Genomic DNA, 27,087 nt, shown 5'->3' on the forward strand with positions numbered 1-27,087 from the left:
GAGGCAGGACTTCGGAGTGAAAGGTCGACGGGGAAAGGTCACCACGTGATTTCTGAGCCCTCCCAGACACATTTGCACATGTGGATGTTGCGTTAGCGATTTAGATTGATATTGTTTTGAGATAGACGTGTAATGTGTAGGTGCGAACCAACACCGTACTCCCTTGGCCATAGCTAAATAAAATCACATACATTTACGCGTGCATTCGTCTGTCGGTGTATGTAAGTAGTATCGCATTCTGTAGATTTATATTTGAGTAAACAGACAAACGTTTCGAGCCACTACAAATGCATCATATCGTGTTAAAAAGTAATTTCACTTAGTCTGACAGACAGCAGTTTTTCTGTTTAAAACACAACGTTGCTCGTTCGAATTAAAATGACCGTAAAATCAGACCTACATTCGATTTAAAATGGCAAACCATATTTCACATGTAATGTTGTTAAATTATGTAATTATAGAAAGTATATGGAAAAAAAGAAATACATTATGTTCTCGGGGGAAAAAAATGTTGTGGTTCGACATGGCCAGGCGAGGGTGCTGTCCCCATTTTTTTTCCGCTGCAACCTTGCTTAGTGTCTGATTGTCTCATTGCCTGTGAGTGACTGTTTTGATCATCGTCATTATCATCAAAATTTTGTGGTTCTGTAAAGATGGAAAACAGACACCCTGGCATTCACTGGTGGAATAAATGTTTTGCCTGCACTGGGCTCCACGATCTACCATATTCTCGAGCTCTTTAATTGCCTGCCAATCCACAAATTCCAGATACTTTTTTACTGAGCCAGGTCAGTTTAAAAAAAAATCTACAAGCTTGACTCTGTTACATTAGTTTAATGTATAACTACTTAATGTTATTTGTAATTTTGTAATTTGTATGACTGTTGTTTTATTTTTGTTGTAATTGTCATGCTCTGACCAGTACACCACAGCGAATTCCTGATACATGTAAATGTATATGGCCAATAAAGTTAATTTGATTTGATTATGATATTTAATGTTGGTTGTGAATCATCCATTTTGGATGGACCAATAAAAACTGGGCAATGCTGCTAAGAGTAAGTGGTGGACATCCACCATTAAGCTGCCTGCTTAGATTTAGCCTATAAGATTCCTCCGTGCTGCTCATACAGTGTTGGCGGTTTATAATTGGTCCATTACATAGATGCTGTTCCAGTTTGTCACAATGCTCTTCTGGGTGATTTATATATTCCAATGGAGAGTAACAACAAAGAAATTACTATTATAAATAATTCCTTTCTTTGATTTTAGGAATGAGCTGGCTGTGATGGCTTCATTTATTTAACAGCTGCTCAGTCTCTGCACAGTGTATGTTATCTGGTTTAAATCACACACACACAAACACACACACATCAGTTTGATCTTGGCGAGGCTGAAATTTTGACTTTGCTGCCAAGCCTTACATCATGTGTGCAGTTAAAGGTAATGCCCCGAGGTAGGAATCCTGGCTGGAGACCTTAGCCACTCAAATTTCATGTGCTCTGTATTTGACTGTAATTTAATTGGGACATTTTATGATCGGGAAGGCTCATGTAATCACATCTGAAGCATTGCCAGCTACTTTATCTAAAGGCATGCTTGAGAAGCATTTTTTTAAGCATCTAATGTGTGCATGAACTTTTAAAGCTCTAAGTCTAAACTTGTGCCCATGTACCTCATAGAAACGCACCCCTCCCAATCACACTCCTAAACTGCCCGTGGAATGGAAATGGTGCCAAACTTGGAAGAAATGGTAGTTTAATTTGTTGAACAATGGCAGGGGCAAGCAGCTGTTATGTATCTGCTTCTACACAGAGCAGTAAGTGGAACCATTTGTCTTTTCCATGTTGTCCCGCAGGCAGAGAAGACGCCGTAACACAGGGTGAACTGTCATCACTCGGAGGTCGACCGACTGGACTGTGAAGGTTGGGTTGGCTCTGTAACAAGTACAGCCACGGTGCCATCAAGCGAGGGCCTGTCCATATGCCAGTTAGTGGATAATTGAGCACTGAGTGTTGGACAAACATTTCTAGGGGAGCGCAGTATAAAGCAGTGGGCAGAACACAAGGAAACATAATCTACAGGCTTCTGTGCTGGTGTTGCCATTGGCAGCTGAAATGAGTATGAAGGTCAACTGCTCCTCGACCACTGCTTTACCACATAAAAGGTTCTGGGATCTCCCTGTATCTGCAGGCATTCGCCAGTCAGTGAGATGAAAGCAAATGGCCCTAAATTTGAAAAACATTGAAACTTAAAGGGTTAGTGCACTGTCTGGGTTTTTCTGATATTATTTCACTTTCAGTCTGTTTTCGATTGGCCAAGACTGTTTTTGTGTGTGAGAACAAAAATGCTATCCCATTAGCCTCCAGAGGTTGTATGTGTGTATGCTACTTCATTATTCTACAAATAATTATATTTAATTATATATTTGGTTATAAATAAACACAGGCATGCAAACGACATACAGTAAAAAATAATATTTGTGTTTAGAATTGTGAATAAACACAAAAAGTACATCTGCGTACAGCCTCTAGAAACAGCAGCTGCTGTACGAGTTCTCATCTCTGAATGGTTTGAGGGAACACTTCTCCCTGGGCCATGCAGTATCTAATAACCACTTAGCATGGCACTGTGGTTGGTTTGCAAGTTTTTTGGTTAGAGCCTTAGACCCTGCTGTGGTGTTGTTGAACAGAGTGACCTCATTTGCTCCTGTTTAAAAAACCAGCTGTCTTAACTTATAAAGTTCATAAAAAGAACTTAGGAGCATTGTAATTTTCCTAAGCAAATAACTTACAGTATGCAATGCAGTACCTCTCAGGTGGAATTTAGCCCTCTCTCATCAAAACACTGTTTGAAAACATATACTTTTATCAGGTAAATAATTCAGTATAGATTTTTATAAGGGAAAAATCACATTGAGCTGTCATTGACGAAGTGATTTGCCTTTCTCTTTCTCCCACTTTCTCTCTCGGTTGGAAACAATTAATCTGCCACGTGGTGCTTGTACATCTTGAAACCATTTTGGTGAAAGTGGAGAAGGAGACCACTCTCAGCAGGCTTAATTTTGTCTCTACAATGAAACTTAGGGGCCTCAAACTTGCTGCTGCAGTGGCAGTTAAAAGGTAAAATTACAATAGACTTGTCGTGCCTGCCAAAGTAACCAGATATCACACTGATTCAGTGTGTTTGTGCAGCCTGCAATGATACAGAAATGCTACAAAAAAAGCACTCAACTGAAGAATGTTCTAGCCAGTTGATCTGATGTAGTTACAATCGCTTGTCCAGAGACATGTGCTGTACTCCATGCTGTTGTTAGGAGGATATCACACACAGGGATCAAAATGCGTGCTTGGTTTCCAAAGTTATCAAGCCAAAAGGGATTTCAATGGTGCTTAATTGATACTTTTGACTGTAAAGTGGATTGGCTTATTGGCATGTGGAATACAGAGTTGGAATTTAGCAACACTAATGCATTTCAGAATCCACTCTTCCCCTGTAATATCAGACTATCCCACTGCAATGGTGAAAGTGCGTGATATAGTTGCTGAGTCCTGGACTTTGACATGTGCAACCACTGGTAGACTAGCTGGTGATGTTTCTTCCCTGAAAACAATTTTGTTCATGTAGCAGTGCAATCAGCCAAGACAACCCCAGAATGTATTTCTCTCTATTCAGTCTCCATAGGAATTTAAATGTCAACTGTTTTTATTATTGACTTTGTTTTATTATTATTTGTCATTGTCTTACCATAACCTCCATCCTGCATCCTCTTTTCCGAGGGACCAAACCATACCAAAATAATTGTTTTTCAAATTCTTCTGTTGAACTCAATGGAAAAAATATTCAGGAGACACAATCTTTTTTTTCCTCGATCTACTGCATATCTGGTTTGAAGCTCATTTGATACATTGGACCCTTGATGACTTAAAGCCATTTAGCCAACACATGTGTTCCATACCAAATTCCCATAGAGATCCATCCAAATGCAAAGTTTTAGTATCAGTTGTAGGACAACCTGAAAATAAAATATACAGACTCTCATGATCAGGAAGTCATTGTATGCAAAGGATACGCAACAAAATACTAAACATGACTACTTCAATTCACATAACCATGATAAATATGATACACCAAATATTTTGGTGTATATAAACAGTGTTAATGTCTACATGGTGAAACCAAAATGTTTGGTTGTTAGAATTTGACGGTGACACAATTTCTGTGGTGTTGGCTCTGTAATCCAGCATTGGATTTAAAGTGAAATAAATAAGAGAATATTTGATATGTGGATTTTGTTTTTCACAACTAAATAGAATGTTAGGGAAGCCCAGCCACTGGCTCCCTCGCATCAACCACTGTGTCTGCCCAGAGGTCAGTGGTAAATTCCCTTGACATACATGAATGTAACAGCACTCAGAATGAAAGCAAAGTGTGAATTAAGTTTTATTATGAGCATTATAAGGGCCTCTTTCTGACCATTGCTACCTAGTCAAAAGACAACATGATTTCATCTCTGACACAAACAGAACGTCGTTCCGAAATTTCCAAGACCGAGTGGTTGTTGGAGAATAAAAACAAAAGTCTGTTAATTACTGTTAAGATACAGGTTTTTATTAAATCTGTACATACTAAAATATACAAAAACACTAACATCTGCCAAACCAGCGGCAACAGACATCAAATGGATTCTCAGGATAGGTCTACAGCACCCTTCCATTTTGTGCTTCATACATGTGGCATTATTCACCAAGATTCATGGATTTATGCTGTACTGCAGGTTCTAGGCCAGTCTGCACAAGCCTTTCACACAAATCAGTTGGATTATCACCAAAAGGAAATACACTTGGACCGAAATGCACAAAACGCAAGCTGGTCAGAGAGAGGGAAGTTTTATCTTCACTATCACACACAAACACACACCCACATGAATGCTGCACGTGCTTTCGAAAGCCATGCGGTGCCCCCCAGTCACACACACGAAAGAAGAGACGAGATTCACAAAATGTAAGTCTCCCACAATCATGTTTTGTGTCAAATTGTTCTTTCACACCTCTAGCCACCAATGACAAGACTGATTAAGTGAAACACATTTCATCTAACTGCACAGCAGTTTAAAACATTTTTTAATTCCAGCTGTCAACATGTTTTTTTTCCAGAGTTTTGTATTTTCTGTTAGCCCACATCTGACATATACTGTACTGTAGACACACACACGTGAATACTGCTTTTTCATGATGTAATATCTGCTGTAAAAACACAGCAGCTCATCTTTAAGTCTGATGCCATGCAAAGTTCATCCTATCATGATGCACCGTCAACAACACCATGTACAGTGTATTATTGGGGATGCAGGATAAATTAATTCTCCAATCCATGAGCCTGCAATACATCTTGTGACTTTTTTGATTAAGGCCAAAACAATTGCTTGAATTGTTAAAGTTCATTGAGGAATGATTTAAAACAAAACAGGTTGTAATCTTCAAGGCTATGTAGCCTTTTTTGTAATTGCACTTTGGAAAAATGGAATAGATATCTGCTGGATGGATGCCTGAATGAACATGCACACATTAGCCAGGCTGCAATGACTTGCACATGAGATGTGTAATGGACACCATGATACCAGAAACACTGTCATACCTTGGACCAACTGATAACACAAAAGAACACACATACTGGATAGAAAAATACATTGAAAGCATGACACAAAACAACAGATACTCCTGTAATAAGCATTTCCTAACTGAACCAGTCTCCTGATCTGGCAGCAAGTTCTTAGGTAAGAATAATAATATGAAAATAATAAGCTTCTGTTTCACAAACTAAGATTTTCACGGCCATTCCATCCTTCTTAGGTGTAAGCCTTACAGCATTAGATATGGCACATTAACCGTAGTCTTCATCCTTCTGATTATTCCTTCATGACAGAGGACTGTCGGGTTGATTCTGTAGAAAGGCTGGACCTTGTAGCTTACGTCGGGTAGCATCATTGCACAGCTGAGATGTGTACTCTCCTTGCTTCAATCCAGTTGCTTTTACGAATCTCCAGGAATGTCAACTATACGTACGATAACACAATTTTTAAAAATGAAAAAGGATCAAAAGCATAAATGTGTAAGATGGTCACATCAATTTCTGACAATGTATGTTAGAACAGATTTGGTCATCAGCTATATCATTTTTAATCACTTCTCACTACTTATAGATGTGTGATAGAATTATATATTTTATAGCAAACAGAAACAAATTCACCACCTTCTAAAATGATCATATTACCACATTATCATAAATCCAACATAAATTCCACCTTATCGTTATGGTCCGGTAAGAATAAAACATATTCTGTTGACAACACACTCACCACAAAGATTAAGATTTCTGAATAAATAAAGCTTGGTTTGAATTTCCAGACATAAGCCATACCAGCAATCCCTTTTTCTGATTTGTCACTTTTATACTGTACTTTGGTTGACAGGTTTTTAAAAAGATAACCAGAACTACATGTAGCAGCTGTTGATTTCCAACTTTTCTAATGATGGGGTCAGTAAAAGAGAAGAGGGTAGTCGACCTACAGTGCAAAAACATTCTACCCCCAAATAAAAAAAAACACATAAACTCAAAATATACTCAAGGCATTAGTATTACTGTTGTGTGTTCCAGTTTGTCACCATACCATTTAAAACAATCCTTTCTAAAAATGTCACCTCAGTATGAGTTAAATGATTTGATATAATGACATGTAAAAAAAAAAAAAAAAATTAACTTTTTAAAACATTAACTTTATCACTTTTAGAAAAATATGCCATTGAAATTTAAATTACCTCTTGGATTTGGTCTATGCCTTTAGTCCTGCTCTGGGTTGAAGTGCAGTGCATCATATTTAATACTACTTAGCACTCCCAAATGCACATAAGATCAGATTTCAACTGGGAATTCAGACCAAAGAGCTCAGCTTTCCATGGCTGGTAACAAAAGACAGTTGTATTTTATAAAGCCGAGAGCCTCACAGAATCTCTGAAATGTGACAATAGTTAAGTAAAACAACCTGAAAAATCGAAATGCCTTCCCCAATGGTGCCACCTCCATAGGCACCAAAATGGCGTCCCTCTTGTAGTCCACACTGTGGCACACGGTAAGCCCTTCGGGGGCACCTTCAGTCCAGGGGTTGAGCCATTTCCCAAGGTCTCTGTCCAGCAGGTGGCCCTGTGAGTCACATGCAGGAAGTCCTCCCAGCCACTAGGGGTCCTCCTCCATGTCGTCAAGGTTGGGTGACATGATGAAGTGATTGGGGTAGGCCAGGCTGCGCTCGTCGGCGTACTCCTCCCAGCGGGCGTCGTCGCTCTCGTGGGTGATGTAGCGCTCCCCTCTCCTCGTCTCGAACTCCCTGAGGTCCAGCCATGTTTGGTAGTCCTGGGAGAAAGTAGAAGGAGTCAGTCAGGTCACCCATCATGCACCTCTTAAAAGCGGGGTTATGAAATGTGTTGCATTGTGCATTACCTGGAGCCAGGGGTGACTGAGGGACTTATCCACACTGTAGCGTTTCCTCATCTTTACTTGAAGGAGGTTGTTTATTAAGTCTGTCGCTATAGGAGAGAATGGATAAAACAGCCTTACTCAGAATCAAGGGAAAGCCAACCAGAAGAAATGCACTTTAACCAGATTGAGGCAAACCAGATTTCTGGCTCTGACACTGAGGCTGACTAATTATTTCAGGACATTATTTCAGTGTGGAACAGTGCAGGTAGCCTGAGTACTACAGAAACACGTGTCAGCAGAGAGAGAGAGAGAGAGAGAGAGAGAGAGAGAGGGAAAAAGGTGAAGATTATAGAGTTTGCTGTAAAAGGTTGAAAATACTTGTAAAAACATGTGGGGAACTTTCAGAGTGAAGGGGTGGAAGGGGCCTGGCTGAAGGGGTGATTCACAGAAACCACTCGCTGAAGGTCAGGACCACCAATCTGAAACCACAGTGATCTCACCAAACAGACGCGTAGGTGGTCCACCGGCTGGCCTGCTACAAATCAAAGTCTCATTTTGAGACATGCGTTTCAGCTAGTCCCACTGCAGACTCCCTGATATTACTGAGGGTCACCTAGTTTAGCTGTGCAGAACATGTCCTTACACACTTCTTTCCCTCAAAATAATAAATCATACGTATTGAAGACTATATACAGGTGTATCTTTTTTTTCAGTAAACTTAATTCAGAAAGTGAAACTTTAATTACACATAAAGTTAAATTATTTTTAAAATGAAAAATCCAGGATCTCAAAATATTAGAATATTACATACGACCAATCAAAAAAAATGCAACATTTGCTTTCATCTGAAAAGAGGACTTTGGACCACTGAACAACGGTCCACTTCTTTTTCTCCTTAGCTCAGGTAACACGCTGAAGCTTGAAATATTTAACTTTATGTGTAATGAATCTAGAATATATGAAAGTTTCACTTTTTGAACAAAATTACGGAAGAAAACTTTTCCACGATATTAACATTTTTTGAGATGCACCTGTATGTTTTGCATAAATTACCCATATATTTCTTGACAGGATATAAAAAAAACTATTCTGTGTGTATCCTTGTAGAGCCTCCTACAACTCAAAACACAACCACACTACTACATTATTAGGTCTACAATGTAATGTTTGCAATAAAGGGTTCTGGATGGACATTAGCAAAAACTTGAGTAAGGTTGGAATTTGGCAAAGGCAGAACAGTATGTGCAGTATGATTTGAGTATACAGTGCAGTCCATAAGTACAGTGGTAGAATTTCTGTCCTTTTGGCTTCCTGTGAATGAATCCACTATGAGGCTGGGAACTGTTTGGAACATCATTAAAAAGAAAGAGCACTCGTGAGCTTGGAAATTGCAAAGGGGCTGGCAGGTCAAGGAAGAATAATAATCATTGCCATAATGAAAAAAAAGAACAAACACCTGTCCAACAGACCAAAATCCCTTATTTCTCAACCTCATAATGGCTTTCTTGACTTTCACTGGTGCAACTCTGGTCCTCATTTTGCCTCATTTTAATAGACTCTGAAGGCAAACAAAATTCTATAATCAAGAATAGATACAGAAAGCTTTCTTATACCTGCACTAGATGAATGATTGAGTACACCTGACTAATCAGAAAGATCTGAGAAGCACACAGACCACATGATTTGGATATAAATATCCTCAAAATTAAAGGTGATAATCTGCCCTTTAACCTCATATTCATTTTTTCATTTGAAATCCAATATGCTGGAGTACAGAGCCAAAAGAAAAGAAATTGTAACCGACCCTCCGCTGAGATGTCTTTCCACGGTGTGGGCGGGTACATGAAGGCAGCGTTCTGGATCTGGTCATTGATGTCCTCGTCCTCGTTGAAGGGGAAGGTGCCGCTCAGGCTGACGTAGACGATGACGCCCACGGACCACATGTCCAGTGAGCGGTTGTAGCCCTTGCTCCGCAGGACCTCAGGGGCCAGGTAGGCCGGGGTCCCCACCACTGAGCGGCGAAACGACTTCTCCCCGATGATGCGGGCGAACCCGAAGTCGCACAACTTCACCTGCACACACACAAAACACCCCAGGGAGATTGAGTGTTAAGGAATAGTCTCATCTCACAGGGATGTAGAATTGCACATAGAGAAAAGGCAAAAACCTATCCCTGGTGTAAACTCCAGCTATGACCAGTTTTAAATGACCAGTTACCAGCCGTTTCAAAACATAGTTTGAGCTGGTCAAACCATGTGAGTATGGAGCTGGTCTGAACTTGTCTAACAATACCTAGCTTGAGCTATTTTTCAGCCGGGATCTTTAAGGGCCATGAGTCATGTGACTCCATATATATATAATGGTCAAGCAGGATTACAGCACCTATCTTGACCATTATAACAATACAATCTTGACCCTCTAAGGGTCTAAGTTCTCCTTTGAATGATGTTATTCAGCTTTGAGGAGCCATGAACACAAAAGCCTCAGGGACTTCTAAGACAGCCTGGCTTGGGTTGGCTTAGCCTTGTACCTTCAGCTGTCTTCTGATATTTACCTGTGGAAAGGGCTCTGCTGAAGCCAACAGCACATTCTCAGGCTTCAGATCACAGTGGACAATGTTCTTAAAATGCAGGTGTCTCAAAGCCACCAGAATCTGTGGGAAGAAGAAATACATCATGCAATCATTTGCATTTGGCAGCCTTTAAGAATTTACATTAGAGTCGTACATATTAAATTGTCTACATAATTTTGAGATTTTACCGTAACACATTTTATAAAACTGTAAAACATTCTAGAATATATAAAAATACAGTTGTCTCAACTCAGTTTGGTCCAGGACTATGCTTAATATGTGTCTATGGAACCACCTCCATATGTTTCTGAATGACATGTTTCTGTATTTTATGTTTATTACAAATGTATTATGTACATAAAAACAATATGGCCAGGATTCAATCAACACTTGTCCTCATTGACTAAGAAATAATTTCTATTTAGATATTTTTTTCTTTTTTTCTTCATAAACTCAGTTTGTTAAGTTAAGGACAAATGTGGACTGAATTCCGGTCTAATGCATTATTGGTACAGCAACACCATACATAGTTGCACTAAAAACATTGATAGCAAGTATGTTGTTTTTTTCCACACTTGACTCATGACAGTAACAGCAGTAAGATTACAGTTGAAGTTTACTGTTGAAGTTTACTGTAGAAGTTTACTGTTGAAGTTTACAAGGGCCCAGTCTCTCCACCCATATCACATCAAAGATGGAATACGCGCGAGCTCTCCTACTCATGCGTCTGTGAATGTTTCCCGAGGGGCCCGATGTGTTGTGGGATTCAAGAACTCAGCCCCCCAAACCACATCAGGGCTGTGGCACAGAAGCAGCCAATCCAGGCCCAAATAGAGGGCTTGTGTACTCCGATGAGGTTTCTTTCTATAAATCACCCTGCCAACCACTGTGCCATCAAACTCCCGCCTGCAACTGCCAGTGTACGAGCAGGTCCCATCTTTGATATGATCCAGCCCAGAGGCCCATAAACAATCCTCAAACCATATAAATAAATAGACATCTCTGGCAAATGTTAGTCAACCATCAACATTGTGAGACGCATACTGTGAGTACACATGCGCAAATGGATACACACACAAAGAAACCTCAAGGCACTCAAAATGAAATGCACACGTACAGTGGGCCCCAGAATTATTGGCACCCTTTATAAATATGCACAACGAATGCTGTACACTAAAAAATTATACATTTATTGACATACATTTTCTTTTCCAACATGTGTAAAGCAGTGTGTTTTATTAAAGATTCAATGGACCTTTTTCTCCTTTGGCAGACACTCTTATCCAGAGTTTCTTCAGGCTGCAAATAATTCTGGAGCTCACTGTATATACAGTACACTCACTCACACACTCACTCACACACACTGACCTGTGTGACCAGGAACTTGGTGAGGCGCTCCGGGAGTTTGCTCTTCTCGCTCGACAGTATCATCTCCAGCATGTCACCGTGCAGCTTCTCCATGACAACGAAGACGCGCTCCGGCGTCTCAAACATGCACTCCAGGTTCACAATCCCAGGGTGGTGAAGGTTCTGCTCAGGAGAACGTCGAAGATGTTCACTCTTTTGACCATTTTCGCACATTCACTGGTTACTCAAATCCTCTACCAGTTACTATCCAGCAGCCAAAGGATAATGCTAAAACAACACACCCACCACACCACTTCCAAAAAAATTAAGCCTATCTTAATGTATTGAAGTATTTTAGTCTTACTGTCAGACAAATATTTTGCAAACTAGGAGAAAAATATTCCCAAAGAGGCTAAACAGCTTGACTCGTTTCAAGATTTCAAGTTTTAATGGGGTAAGAACATTTCACCAGTCAAACAAACGGTAACTTTTGCTAATATTTTGTACTTTAGAGAAAAAAGTAAACACTTTAAAGACTTTTTGGCAAAGTGAAATCTTATGCCGATTGACATTTATTACAGCAAGGACAATAAACATACATATTTATGAGAGGCTCCCCAGGGAACACAGACAACCCCATGTGCAGGTGTTTAAAGGCCCACGCCATGTTCTATACCTGGAGAATGGCCACCTCATTCCTCAGCTGGCTCTCCTGCTTGGTGGGGAAGCGCATTTTGTCGATTACCTTGATGGCCACGTCTCTTCCCGTTTTCCTGTGCTTCCCTTTAAGAAGTGAAAAATGTACAGTGGGACATTGCAAACACTCAATCGTCCATTTTGCGTGCAGTCAACAAGGATAAGAATGCTAACAGAATGACTACTACCCACACACTAATTACAGTGTCAGTTCAGCTGATCCCATTAAACCAATTACAATGCCTTTTTACTTTTTTATTTATTTATCACAATTTAGCTTCATTCCTCACATTTTAATTCCCTAATTGCAGGCTGGTTGCAACATCCTCTGTCAGTTTCAGTGGGCAAATGCCAGCATGCTCATCCCCTCTATCTTATGAAACCAGCACCCACTTATTTTCACGTTATAATTCACCGGTTGAGCTGTGCAGTCATTGCCCTGAAGTGGTACACAGCAAACTCAGTTGGTGCAAGAAGCTCAGCAGGCCCGCAATCAAGCAGGAATACCTGGCTGACTGAAAGCCTGAAATTAAATGCTGCCCTGTGCAGTGACACATTCAGTATTCAATCTGAACGTTGGGGTACATCGCTGCACAACAAACTTTTGCTTTATTTGGATAGGGTATCTAGGAGCACCACAGGTATACATCCATGTTCATATGGCAGAAACCTACCTCCATACACAATCCCAAACTGTCCCGAACCCAGGACCTCATCAGCAAAGATCTGGTAGACTGAGCTGATATCCTAAAACCAGGAAAGAAACACATACTTAGCAAGAAATTTCTAATTACAAAAATACGCCTGCTGAAAAAAACAGCTAGGTTTTGAAATAGCTGGTAGCTGGTTGACCAGTTAGATCAGCTCTATACTGAACATGGTTTGACCAGCTAAACTATGCTGGTAGCTGGTATTTCAGGCTGGTCATAGCTGGATTTTACAGCAGGGACTAAGGTCAAACCACAGAAGAAAAAAAACACCCAACACTAATCTGCATATATGTAACAGTACACATTAACATTGACCTTTTGTGGTTCCAGAAGTGGGGGTGATAAATGGTTAAACAATGTTGTCTGTGTGGCTCACACATTTTAGAATTTGATAAACCAAGATGAACATCCGCAAAGACAGGGAAATCCAATATCTAGTAACACAGAGTGCTGGTCAAATATAGTCAAACTCACCACATTCTCCTTCACCTGGGAGTTGGACACAGATATGCTGATGGACACCTCTTCTGTTGGAAAGAGTACAGAAAAACAAACAAAGGACTTTGACGGGGATTGCCAGTGTCAGACATGTTTTAAATTAAAGTGGGCCATATATACCTTAAACAGTATTACCCTACATTTTCCTTCCTCTAGACCTCACAAATGGAATTTTCCCTTTGCAAATACCAATGTGTGGCTTTAAGGCTAGTTACAATAAAGGAAAATATAGGACATACAAACTATACATTATATTTCAACCGTAGAGAAAAAGCGAGTGTAATACGCATTTGGGAAGCCCATTGTGTCTTTTACAGTAACCATCCACCAAATGAATACCAGTCATTGTGCTCAATGACAACAGCAATGTTTGTGTCTGGTATAAAAGATATATTGAAATTTAGAAATGTAAAACCTTGAGAAAAGAAGAGAAAGGAGGTCAGCAGTATTTGTGCTCATTAGATGTGTGAGGTTGTCATGGAAATCAACAACAGTCAGAAGAAAAATGAAATGCAGCCATTTCTTCAAAACACACGGTGCCTACGACTCGGCTAACTGCTGCAGACTGACGTTAGAAAAACCAGACAATCCATCAATTCAGAACAAAGGACTAAAACAATGCCCAGATCTGAGTGAAGAGAGGTTATTTTGTATGACCAGTAATGTAAAAACTAGACAGGTGAAGGTTAGTCTGCAATTTTAAAAAATGTATAAAATGAAATGTGACTATATATTTTTTTGAAATCAGAATTATTGACAGAACACATTTCTTTGTTTGAAATGACCTCTAAAAAGGCAGGCCTCACAAAAAGAGTTATTTTCCACAGGACTGTGTTATTCTGTTCGGCACGGCCGACCTTCATATGAAAGACCTTCTGACGCACGGAGACTGGGCTCATCTGGTTCTCCTCACCGTGCGGAGGAGAGGAGAGGAGGACAGAGAAGAGGAGAGAGGAGGAGAGAGGAAAGGACTGGAGGAGGAGAAGATAGAAGAGAAGGGGATAGAAGGGGAGAGGAGAGGGTGGCAGAGGAGAAAGAGAAGATAGGGGAGAGAGGAGAGAAGATGAGAGGAAAGGAGAGAAGAGAAGATGAGGGGAGAAAAGAGGGGGATAGAGGAGAAGAGAGGAGAGAAGAGGGGGTAAATTGCATCCAGAAGGGACCCAGATGAAGGCCTTACCCTGCTCTTTAGCCATTCCTATTTTTACATTTTCCTTTTTAAAGGATTCATTCATGCTAATTAAAAGCACTGAACCAGTAGCGTGTGTTTACAATATTGGCAGGACTTTTCGGCAGAAAAAAAAAAAAAACAATTATTTAATCCTGGTCTTTAACCCTGATGTGCTGTTATCATATTATAAGTAAGGACTGTTCAGTAGAAAAAAGCATGAATAAAATGGGGGATCAGCAAATAACCTTGAATCTGCCACAATTTCATTTGCTAGCTGTATGATCTACTTTCAGAGATTGGGGCCTGACATTAGTGTGGGCCTGAACATAAGCTGCATCGACATCACTCAGGTCAGCTCCAAGGAAAAATATACACCATTTCTTTCATCATTCTTCTTCCATTTTTCTACACTTTCCCAGTCTCCCACATTTGTAAGGCCTGCAACCCTTCATGGTCAGTACAGACATTAATAATGTACTGCCTACTATACGCAAACTCTTAATATATCTCTTACAGATAAAGGAAAGCCATGTCTCTAGAGATGAAGCTTTATAGTTATAGAAATGTCTGACAAAATAATTCCCCAAAATACTCAATAGCAACTGAGAAGAAGATTTTCACACATCAGTTTTCTTCCTGAATCCCGTTTTAACATAATACACAAAATTGAGATGTGGAGAGTAAATAGTTAGTTAATATGTTGGTTAATAACATAGTGAGTAGAAAAAAGCCTTTTGAAGAGTATGTTTTTTGTAAAGTTTTTTTTTTCTAGAACTGCATTTCTTTCTATTATCAGTAGTGACATCAGCATTAGAATGTTCAGTTAAGAACATTCTAATCACATAATTTGCGATCTTACACCTTAACCATTTGAGGAGTAGTTTTTTTGGAATGTTTTCTTCTTTCTTTTTTTTTACAAAATTATAAGTCAGTGTTCTCGGACTCTATTGCTTTCCATTATCAGTAATGACTGCGACATCAGCATTAGAATGGTCAGTTAAGAACAAATTAATTACATCATTTCTGATCTTACGCCTTAGAGTTAAAATGGCTATCAGCAAATCCAGTTGAATCTGCCACATTTGCTAGTTGTAGAACATCTTACAGCCAGTCAGTTATAACAGTCAGTTATGAAATTTGGCAATGAGGAGCACTCACTGTGGTCCCTGCTGTGTCCCGCGGTGGTGCAGATGCTCGGTTGGGGGGTGACGGGCATCAGCGCCTGGCGAATGGCCTTCTCCCAGCCCTGCCCCACCTCCAGGCCCACCCCCGAGGCGGCCAGCGCCGGGTTGTGGTGGTCACCACCGTTGTTCTCGCCGACATAGTAGACCATGGTGTCTGTGATTATCTCGAAGCAGTGCGGGTTGCCCCCCTGGGCCAGGCTGCCGAAATCCCGCGCCGGGTCCACCTGCAGGATCTCCGAGAGGGGTATCTCCTGCGGGGAAGGGGGGTCACGGCATGGTCACGCACGCGGGTCAGCCGCCAAAAATCGCTCCTGAGTCGTAACAGAACTGGGCTCCTTCTTATAATCTCAGAACTGACCTCTGTTAGTTAGTCCCAGACTTCCCCTGCCCCCCCTCCTCCCCCTCCTCCTCCTCCTCCACTACTCTCCCCACCCCCCACGGCCTCTCCACCACATTCTACCTCCCCCTGCCTCTGCTGAAGGCCCTCTGAGGAGAGAAGTGAAGCGCGGGGGCTTTTTGAGTGCGCCTTTAAGAGCTCTGCCTTGTCTTGAGCCGCAGTTGAACACACCCACCTAAAAAAAAACAGAAAGGAAACAGCAGCCGCCTAACCAATAGGCGCTCAGTCAGCCAGTCAGCCAGCGGCCCGGCTGCCGCCGACAGTGTCAGACAGAAAGGCTGCGGTCGGCCCTCGGCACCGTGTCACTGAGCGCCCAGCGACAAGCTCCCACTGAAGAGTTTGGAATGGCTTTTTGGAATGTTTTCTTCCAAAATTCTAAGTCAGTGTTCTAGAACTCTAGAATGCTTTCAATTACCAGTAGTGTTCAGTTAGCAACATTCTAATCACAAATTTGCTATTAGAACTCCTTAAGTGAAAAGCAGGGACATGAAGTTCTGATCCGGGTACGAGCCTGGTTGGTGGCCGGAGCCAGACCGAGATGGGTCCCGCGGGTGGTGGGAGGGTGGGGAGTGGTCCTGCGTTTGAGCGGGAGACGCTGAGGAGAAGCCCCCAGGCCCCTCTCAAAGAGGCAGAGAAAACCACAAGTAGAGGGATCACGCTGCCTCAAAGAAGGCGAACAGACTCTATATGGTTTCCAAATGTACGGACGCACGCAGCTACTGTGTAAAGAGATGATGAAAAGAAAGAGAAGAAGAAAGACAGCTTTGCAGTGGGTGGGAGGAAGGGAGGGAGGGAGGGAAAATGCCCCACACCCATCCACCCTAATTCATAAAGCCACTAAAGGACAGCTATTTATTCAGGACAGTCTATTTTTCAGACTCGCCACAAGGTTTTTGACTGTCAGATGACATCATCTAGACACTTAATTGAAGGTTGCAGCCGGGTAGAGAGGACACACATCATCATCACAGAGGATTACTCCTAAACCCTCTGAAGGAGAGGCATTGACTGACCGTATTCTCAATCAGTCTCAGTTACAATGGGATTATCCACAAAAGAAGTAATTTAGCATCAAAATAATGTATCTGTCATACAGAAAAAGCAAAGGAACAAAAAAGCACATTAGTAACAAAATTAAGCCAACAAAATTTAGAGCCAGCTAAACCTTCAATAAGCACCTTCATACAAGTGCAAATCCACAGAAATGTTTTAAAATATAAAAACATTAAATCCCAGAAATACTAACCAATGTTTCGGTCATAATTGAGAATAAGCAGTTTCCCCCTATGAACAAAGGTGGTGTGGAAAAAGCACCAGAGAACTATAATCTGAGCAGCCCAAACATGTGAAGGACCCTCCACATTCTCTGGCTTGACTCACTGTCACAAATTAAACCCAATGATTGATCCTGCTGTTGTACAGAAACCTCAGGGAACCATACACAAGCTACACCTTACAGACCACACTGCAATAGACCACACCTGGGTCAAATACGGAATTCAAATACTTTCCTACACTTTACTGAGCTTGTCTGGGGTATTGGCACCTATGAAATACTCTCAAAAAGCGCAAACTCCACCTTCTGGTCCTCCTGGTTGGCTTAATTGCACCAGGCAAGATCAATGCAGTATTTGAAAACAATTATGTATTTGACCCATCAGACTTGTAAAACTGTGAATTTGGGCAATATGAACATGATAATTACTATTCGATAAAATACTGTAATAGACAATTATCACAATAATGCAAAATAGCTGGTTGGTATATCTCTTCAGAATGAAATCACACCAGCTACACACTGGCAGACAGTTCAGACAGAATGAACAGATACTGTTTACTACATGAACAAACGCACTATCCAACATGAACAAACACACTGGAATATGTGGACAAACATACCATCGTACATGAGTGTGAAGAAACCCAGTGTACTGTTTGAAAAACGACACCATCTAAGTCTTGTACACAGTGGTTTACTTGAACGCAGACCACTCCCAGATGGCAGATACACACAGAAAGCAGTTTATAATAACTGTCATAAAGTGATTGTGATATATGTTATGTTGGTGTAATGACATCCATCTAAAACTGCAATACACAGAAATGGCCAGTTATAGCAGATGGCATATAGTTGGCCATAAATACAGTTTAAGGGCTACAGTGAGCATAATTAATATAAAGAGAGCAACCATGTCAAAACCAATTCAGTTAAAGCATTCAGTTGTAATTGTGCAAGCATAATATGAAATATTAAATTAATGCATTAATGAAATTATAGGACACAAAGATTCATTTAAGTGACCCCCGAAAATGTATGTGATTCATGAAGCCCAAACCAAAGGCAAGTAGCGTACATTGTTTGACATTTTAGCCATTAGCCTCCTAAACACTGGAGTTTCCTCTGACAAAAGTGTCTGTCAGATAAAGAGACTCTGTTCACTGACAAAAAACTTTTACTTTACATACAGGCTTATAATTCATAGAACTATCAGTGAAAGTGAAACCAACCAAATGGCTTTTCGGGGGATTTTTTAAAATCTGCTATCAGTGACCACGCTGTTGCTGTGTCCCCAGAGATGTTACAGTAAAAGCCTAGCTCGCCCTCCTGTTCAGTCATCACGCTGTTGACACATCGAGTGGGCGGCCAATTAGAATGACCTTTTCTGCTACTCCACTGATTGCAATACCAAAATCACTCAGAAAACCACAGTGTCATGTGTTAAAAAAAAAAAAAGAAGAAGATAAGTTTTAATCTATATTAAAACAGATGCAGCAGGGACAAACCTATCGCCTGAAGAGAGAAGCGATGGAGTGGTGGTGGTTTTTGGGGAGAATTCTGGGGACCTGATAGAAGCAGTTTGGTGTCTTACCTTGTAGTACTTGGCACCCGTGTCATTCTGAAACAAAGTCAGGCTCTTGCTGTCCAGTCTCCAGTAATGCCTCTTCCTCTGGAAATGAGAGACAAGCACGGAGAGTCACACCACCTATGTATCAGACAGTAGCATAGTATACCCCCTGTGTTAGCCCTTTAAGGTGTAAGATCGTATATATACAGATATACTACTTAATTGAACATTCTAATGCTGAAGCAACAATTATTACTGGTAACTGAAAGCAATGGATTACAACACTGACTTAGTTTTACTTAAACCTACAGAGCCAAGAGCAACATCAACATGAACACATACCCCATGGGGTTCTGAAGGGTTCCAGGCTCTGTCATGTGTGAAGTGATATGTTCTTACCAGTACACCTCATGTACACTTAGAAAAATTGTTCCAAAATGGTTCTCTGTGCAAAAATAATTCAATGAAAGGTCCTAAATAAACGTACTATACATTTTACATTACATTTTAGCAATTTGGCATAATAGTTAAAAATGTAATCAAATTAATATTTTTTGGACCACCCTTGCAAAACTGCATCACTTCTCTGAGATAGCCACCACTGTCCTGCAGTTCTATAAGACAATCAGCAGGGAGGTTGTTCCAAGCATGTTGGAGAACTTGCCACAGTTCTTCTGCAGACTTTGCTTGGCTCCTTGCTCCTGATCTCAGACAGCCTTGATCAAGTTTTTATGTAAAAAGTAGTCAATTGCTTACAGTAATATGTTACTTTTTTAAATTAAATAAAGAAATGTCTAATAATGTGTAAAAATTCAATATTTTGGAAAATGAATATTTGGAAATCTCAAATGTGTTCTTTTATACTAACACACACAAAAACATAAACATATATATAATAAAGTCTAGGGTGCCTAAGACTTCTGCACAGTCCTGTATATAATGTTGAAGTGTTCTTTGTAGGGCAATATGCTTTCAAACTTCCCACCACCAATAGAGGGTTCCATAAAGACCTAAAAAGGGTTCCCCTGTGCAGGCAAACCAAGGAACCCTTTTGAGAGTGTACCCTAATGGTGTCGGACTAAGGGTCCAACACTTTCCTCTTCTCCCCGCTCTGGGCACCTGCCCGGAGCGCTAGCCCAACTTTTCCTGCGCACCCCCTCCTGGCCCAGAGCTCCAGCCCAAGACCAGCCACACAACTCCCTCCTGCCACTGTTGATTCAGCTGTAGCACCAAGGCTGTCCCCTTGCCTGACAGTGCCACCCATTGGTGTTCTTGCCATCCCTCAACCTCATCTGTGCTTCAAGTTATTGGACATTTATGTACTTTTATTTAATTTTCTGTTTAAAACCATTGTTTCTACAAACCGGTGTCAACCAGCGGCAGATGGGTTCCCCTACTGAGTCAGGTTCTTCTCAAGGTTTTTTCCTGTTTCCAGGGAGTTTTTCCTTGCCACTGTTGCCCTAGGCGTACTCTTGGGGCCCGGTTTCTCTGTAAAGCTGCTTTGCGACAAAGGCCCTTTGTAAAAAGCGCTATACAAATAAAATTGAATTGAATTGAATTGAATTAAGTGCTAGGCCTTGTCACAAGTACCCAAATGAGCGTTTAGACTAAGGGCGCTGGACTCTTCCTCATGTAGGCGCTCAAAAAAAAAAAGGGTTCCTTGGCTTGAGGAACCATAGAGGAACCTTTTCTAGTTCTTTATAAAACCCTCTAACATAGGTGTGATGTATGAAAGGTCCCAGACAAAGAACCATGTTGCCTGACAAAGAACCATTGAATTGGAGATGGTTCTTCTATGGAATGACAGGGTTCCTTTCGGAACCATTTTTTTCTGAAAGTGTACCCCGTGGGGTGCTAGGCTCTTACCAGGTTGTCTCTGTTGGTGTAGTGCACCATCCAGCCCTCGCGCACCATGGTGGAGCTCTTCCTCTTAGTGTGCTTGATGGACTGAACCACTCGCATCAGGGGGATGTTACTGCTGGTGCAGGGACTGGAGACAGGACACAACACAGAAACATGCTAATCACAACACACATGTTCACATACAGTACCAGGGGGGCTGTTACTGTCGGCTAGAGATTGAGCATGATTGAGCTGATTGAGCATGCTATCAAGGTATAAAGAAAGTTGAAAGCATTCACACTCTTTGAAGAGAAACTTAACCGGGAACAGAAACTAAATGGTAAATGGTAAATGCTTGGCATTTATATAGCGCCTTTATCCAAAGCGCTGTACAATTGATGCTTCTCATTCACTCATTCATACACACACTCACATACCGACGGCGATTGGCTGCCATGCAAGGCACTGACCAGCTCGTCAGGAGCATTTAGGGGTTAGGTGTCTTGCTCAGGGACACAGCCCGGGCGGGGGATCGAACCGGCAACCCTCCGACTGCCAGACGACTGCTCTTACTGCCTGAGCCATGTCGCCCATGTGAGCAGGCCCCACTCAGAGGTGTAAAATTCGAGGAGGCAGAACTAAGCACTGAAATCAGCTGATGGGTGGAAGAAACACGTGGCAGGACTTTTACTTTCTGACCCCTGGATTTTGCAACGGCAGCCCCATGCTACCTGATAGTTTTGCTGGTCTCCTCATCCTTATCTCCATCCAGAAAAGAAGGATCCATGAAGAATCCTTCTGGAGGAGAGGCCTCCTCAGACTGCTGACTGCTGTCCACCTCCATGGTGACATCCAAATCGGGGCCGGGGCTGGCCGGCTCTAAGGAGAGAGGACACAACCGATGTCAACCCCGTCACCACTGGGTTTCTGTACACCCATGATGAACAGCAGCAACTGCTGGAGAGTATCACACAGTAAGATATTATAGTTAGCTGGATAACTGCACTCAGTGAAACCCAGAACAGTTCTCTGGGCTCCGGTCCATGTTCCAGATTTGGGATGGCTCTTGGTTTTAATCGATGCAGTTATCCAGATAACTCACTAAATCTGCTTCATGATACAGGCCCCTGTGCAATTGGCCAGACTGCTGCAAGAATGAATCACACATGGGACACTGCTATCAAGCAAAATACTCAACCCAAACCGCTTCAGTAAAGGCCTGTTATATAAGGGTGGGATGTGTGAAATGGCAAGAATATAAGTGCCACTGCATATGGGCGCCTATTTGGCAAATCAACACCGTTGGTGCTATGTCACTGTGTTACGTGATGTTCGACCCCATTATGCGCTATGCTGGGCATCCCTCTAATGACCACTTGAGGATTCTCAGCTGAATATTAATGAGCAAAACTCTTTACATGCTCAGCGTAGGACAATGGAATAACCTCAGAATTATGTGTTTACATTTACATTTTAAGCATTTGTCTGATGCTCTTATCCGGAGCTACTTACAATGAGTGCAGAGAGAAAAAGCCTAGATTCGAAAAAATTAACAATATTCCAAGTAGCAATTAATGAGAGCACAATGGTAAGGCCATAACACACCGGCAATAGGTAATCCTTTGTCACTAGAATTAACATGTGGAAGGGATGGTAGAGAGGCTTTTGGGGTAGGGAAATATAGGACAGATAGGAGAAGATGTGGAAGAAGGGAATGGGAATCGGGTGGAGGAGGGGGGAGCAGTCTCTATCATTTTAAAAGGCACTTACCTCCGTTAAAAACGACCTCGCCAAGACAATCTCTTGGTACCTTTGACGCACATCGCTTGTGGCAATTAAATTTACAATCTGAAATCGAAGTAGAAAAAGCAAACTTGAGTCAACTCTGTATCTGTGGGTCACATTGAGGTGAGGAAACAACATCAGAGCTAAAGTTAATCATTTTTGTTTATCATTTTGACCAATAAACAGAGCATAAATTATATAACTAATGTTACAACTGGCATTCTACCAGAGCAAGTTTTTGTATCATAGTGATTAAAAAGTCTCTGAAATACATACTAATAGTGCAATGGATCCTGTATATGCTACATATAAACAAACAGGATGAGTACATTAAAGCGGTGCTCTAGACTAAACATAGTCACAATATGAACGTTTGACTGGGAAATGAACCAAAACAACCAGATTTACAAGGCAGACTATGAACATGAAGGAGTACCACCTCCTCAAAATTTACGGAATGAAAAAACACATTTCAAATGGAGATTTCTTCAGTAACAAGCTGCCTTTAACCTGAATTTTAATGGAATCTCTTGGATTCATAATAAAATAATTTCAGTTACCCAACTGTACTATAATCTTATCATTCTGAAAAGCATTTTTCTCGAATGTTCTGCACAATTTCTCCAACGCAGTACTGAAATGCAAGGCACATGCACAGAAAGTGTCAACTTCGCAAAAGCAACACATTCAAACTTTAAAGGAACCATGACACAGAAGTTAGAGTAGCTCTAGTGTGTCTGTATCTATGCTTCCACTCTAGACACTGCCTCTGAGCTGTCAGTTTCACTTTTGGCTCCCTTGCCATTTTATGTCTATGGCGCCCCCTACTGGTTCGCAAGCATCACCGCTCCCATTGGCAACCAGAAAGTGTCCCGTGAGCTAGCAGAAAAGGTCCGTACCTTTACACTGCATGCCCTGGCGAAACAGGCCCTTCAGCAGGCGCTTGCAGTACTGGCAGATGGTAGGACGGGTATAGGAGTGCACGGCGAAGGTGTGGGGCACCTTGACCCGGCCCAACACCATCTTCTCCATCCAGATGGGCCGGCCGCTCCAGGATGGGATCCGCTTCCCGGGCTCCTGGTGGGAACGTTGCTGTGGAAACCCGGGATAAACATCACAGGGGGCAGCTACCACACAACGCAGAACATGGCTAAAGGGTAGTTGCTCCCGATAATAATGACCTTGAGCTGTCTTTGACACAATCAACGCAATCTGGACACCATGGAATTATAAGGTTCTAACAGACATTTTTGACAATGTGACAATATGTTGTTCCTGTAAGTGACAAGAAGTAACAGCAAAAAGACACGGGAGGGGTCCTTACCTCCTCCAGAGCCACGACCACATGCTCGATCGGGGCAGGGCGAGGGATGGACAGAGAGGGTCCTGGGAGGGACACGTTGGACAGGCGCCTCTTTCGCACCCCGCTGCAGTTGTTGGGGATCTTGAAAGCACAGCGCTTGTGATAATTCAGCCCACATCCTGTGGACACAATGACATAGGATAAGTTCACAGGTCATTTAGTGTGGAAGGCCATACTAATGCCTCAAACATCTTGACAGCCACAGAGTTGTTAGGATGTAAGTAACTGTAAAGTGTGAGAGAAAATCTATATTGTGAGAATTTATATTATTCCACTGCTCATCTCAAATTTCCTCAGCAATGGGCATAATTTGCATGAATATCTCTCATGAATGTTACCTCTGATTGTAATCAATAACTAGGGCTAACACATAACATGTCTTAAATTATCTGAGGAGTATTTAGAAAAACAGACAGACACAGAACATGTTTCCAGAACATTCTCTGAATGTTTCTACCATCACTTGGCTAAAATACTAAAGGAAATTAAAGTACCTATTCAAGAAAAAGATCTCACCTTCTCAGTTCCCATTTTTAAACACCAATAAGTCGCATGCTCAGTGGAAAGTGCACCAGAACGCTACATGTTTTAATGAGCTCCAATAACAGGGATAAAAAAACAACCCTCTCTGGCTGCTCTCTCCTTCTCTGGTTCTGAGGCCAGTTCCAGGCGAGTAGGGTTGGATCGAGCGCCGCAGTTGGAGCAGGCAGTAGGCCACACACGAGGGAGATGTCCCATAATCCCGTTCCTACCTTCACATTTGAGGCCCTGGCGCACCAGGCCCCAGAGCATCTCCCCGCAGTCATCGCAGAAGGCCGGGGCCTTGTAGGAGTGCACATACAAGGTGTGCGGTCGGATCTGGAAGTCCTCAACGGTGGCGAGGGCTGCAAGTCAAACACAACTTAAATCATCCAAATGCATTGAGAAAGAGAATGAATCAAATCAAATCTGCTTTTTTTGGATAGCGCTTTTGACAGTTCTCTGATTTACATGAAAACAGAAGGAAAATTGGGCAAAGCCATGCCCAAACCCGCAAAAAGCAATCAATTGAGGTTAAAAAAACCTCAAAGAACTCTCTAAAGGAACCTGACTATAGAGGGAGAGCCTGTCCTCCACTGGCCGGCCCGGTATAAAGTAGAGTTAGAATGGATGGTAACAGAAATGTCTATCACAGGAAATAATCCATCGGGTTGAGCAGGTTAAACACAAAACAGAACTGAATCCAGAACAATGGACTTAACAGACATGATCAAAAACAATTATAATTCTCTTCTAACCCTCAAAGTAATGGATTATTACTTCAGTGGTAACGTGTAAAAGCCTGGCCTTCATTGCATAGCACCGAATGTCCCACATTAATTAAAGACAGATTACATCATGCTAAATGAAGCTGACAGTTAAACAGAGCAATCCAATTCAACACATTCCACGATGGCTGTTTCTCATCACTTTAGGAGAATATAAGAATCCACTAATACTGACCCATTTAATTTCTGAAAGTTGCTAATGTGAGCACTTTCAATAACCTTTCACACTGCCCATTAATTTATCACAATGCTGATTAAATTGCATGTGATGCAACTAAGGCAGCATCTCATTCTTTTGATGGCAGGTTCATATCACCAGGCTGTTGCCTCAGAACTGCACAAGTGTCTGTCATTGTGTGTGTTTGTGTGTGCGCGCATGCGTATATATGTTTGTGTGTATGTTTTCTGTGAGTATGTCTATCATGTTTATGTGTGCAAGTATTGGTGTGTGTGTCTTTGTGAACGTTTGTTTTTCTGTGTTTTGGTGCATATCTGTGAGTGTTAGCTATATATATTTGTGCCTGTTTGTCTTTCTGTTTGTTTGTGAGTGTGTATGAACTGAAGTGCATTATTGTGTGTGTCTATGAACGTATGCATCTTTGCGTGTTGTGGGTTAGTCTTTGGGTGTGTGTGTGTGTGTGTGTGTGTGTGTGCATGTGTGTGTGAGTGTGTGCATGTGTATGTTTGTACGTGTGTGCATGTGTGTATATGTGCATGTGTGTGTGTGTGTGTATGCGCGTGTGCATGAGTGTGTGTGCATGTGCATGTGTGTGAGTGTGTGTGCGTGCATGTATGTGTATGTGAGTGTATGTATGTGTGTGTATGTGTGCATGTGTGTGTGAGTATATGTATGTGTGTGTGCATGCGTGTTTGTGTGTGTATGTATGTGTGTGCACCTCCACACATCTACTGCTGTGCCTGACTACCACCGCAGGTCCAGCTGGAGAGCAGATGCCTGCTGCCTCGTTCACCCCGAATGTTTGTGTTACAGTCGGGACTGAGACGCCCGAGACGAGGACACGGCCCCGCTCGTGCTCAACAAGGGAGAGAATGACATCATCGCCGCACCATACGTGTAATTACAGCAGAACAGCACTGTGCAAAGCAGTCACCACGAGCTGTGTTACAGACAGGCAGACTGCATGGAGCCAGTGCCAGACACTCACACAGGGAGTAGCTTTTGTAACTGAAGAAGAATGATCAACTGTGAATGCAAAGTTAGACAACAGTACATCTTAAGTATGTCACACTATCTGTGTGAGCAAACCAATTAGAGGAATAATTAGATTACTAATGAGAAGTAATTAAGACAGTGAGATGAGAGCAACGTGGCACTGGTATACAAACACTCAGATGCAGAGCAAGCAAATAAACGCTTGTATTTTACCAACATTTAAATCTGCTTTAGCGATGTGTGTTTGTTAATGCTGGGTCTTCCGTCTCTGAAAATATGTCCCTGATAAATATTACCTGGCCAAATAGCATCTTCAATGTAAAAAATGTACAAAAATTCTATACCACAGTAATTATAGATTTCAAGCTTGAAACCAACAACCAAAATTGAGTGAGTATAGTGCTCTTCAGCCTGCCTTTCTAACTAAAAATAGAAGCTAGCTTCTTTTCAAAGAAAAATATGTATTTGAAGTCAGACCATATTAGCTTAAATTGCGCAATCAAAAATTAAATTCAGTTAACAAGACATTTTCATCTGTATGTCAAAGTAACCATTCATAATTTGTTCCCCACAGCCAGTAAGTCACTTTGACATTCTGAGACATGCACTTAAGCAAAGCTATGTAGTTTGAGGAAGCTGAGGAAAATGATGGTGGATCTAGCGCTTCACATGAATGGCATGCTCAAGTAGAGCCATTGCTTCTCCCTAGCTGACCTCTAAAGAGT

The 27,087-nt window shown here is 41.6% G+C and overlaps 1 protein-coding gene across 2 annotated transcripts in view; it reads right to left on the bottom strand.

Moving 5' to 3' along the window:
* Positions 1-4,589: 4,589 nt before the first annotated feature.
* Positions 4,590-27,087, bottom strand: part of LOC133129118 (serine/threonine-protein kinase D3-like) — a 62,263-nt gene continuing 39,765 nt past the window's right edge. Inside the window, exons 4-20 of one of the 2 annotated variants that reach the window (XR_009708799.1) lie at positions 24,634-24,765; positions 23,843-24,000; positions 23,418-23,610; positions 22,504-22,581; positions 21,465-21,612; positions 20,758-20,881; positions 18,916-18,993; positions 15,623-15,899; positions 13,273-13,325; positions 12,763-12,835; positions 12,069-12,175; positions 11,414-11,575; positions 10,028-10,126; positions 9,278-9,545; positions 7,495-7,580; positions 7,043-7,407; positions 4,590-6,055 (exon numbers count right to left, since the gene is read on the bottom strand). Coding sequence is in view for 1 of the 2 variants with exons in the window: in XM_061242963.1 (XP_061098947.1) it covers positions 7,234-7,407; positions 7,495-7,580; positions 9,278-9,545; positions 10,028-10,126; positions 11,414-11,575; positions 12,069-12,175; positions 12,763-12,835; positions 13,273-13,325; positions 15,623-15,899; positions 18,916-18,993; positions 20,758-20,881; positions 21,465-21,612; positions 22,504-22,581; positions 23,418-23,610; positions 23,843-24,000; positions 24,634-24,765 (2,210 nt within the window). In the remaining variant the exon portion in view is untranslated. Of the gene's footprint in view, positions 7,408-7,494; positions 7,581-9,277; positions 9,546-10,027; positions 10,127-11,413; positions 11,576-12,068; positions 12,176-12,762; positions 12,836-13,272; positions 13,326-15,622; positions 15,900-18,915; positions 18,994-20,757; positions 20,882-21,464; positions 21,613-22,503; positions 22,582-23,417; positions 23,611-23,842; positions 24,001-24,633; positions 24,766-27,087 lie in introns of both variants that reach the window. The other variant, XM_061242963.1, reaches the window with a different exon arrangement.

The sequence above is a fragment of the Conger conger genome, chromosome 5 (genome assembly GCF_963514075.1).
Source record: "Conger conger chromosome 5, fConCon1.1, whole genome shotgun sequence".
In the NCBI taxonomy this organism is placed as follows: Eukaryota; Metazoa; Chordata; class Actinopteri; order Anguilliformes; family Congridae; genus Conger; species Conger conger.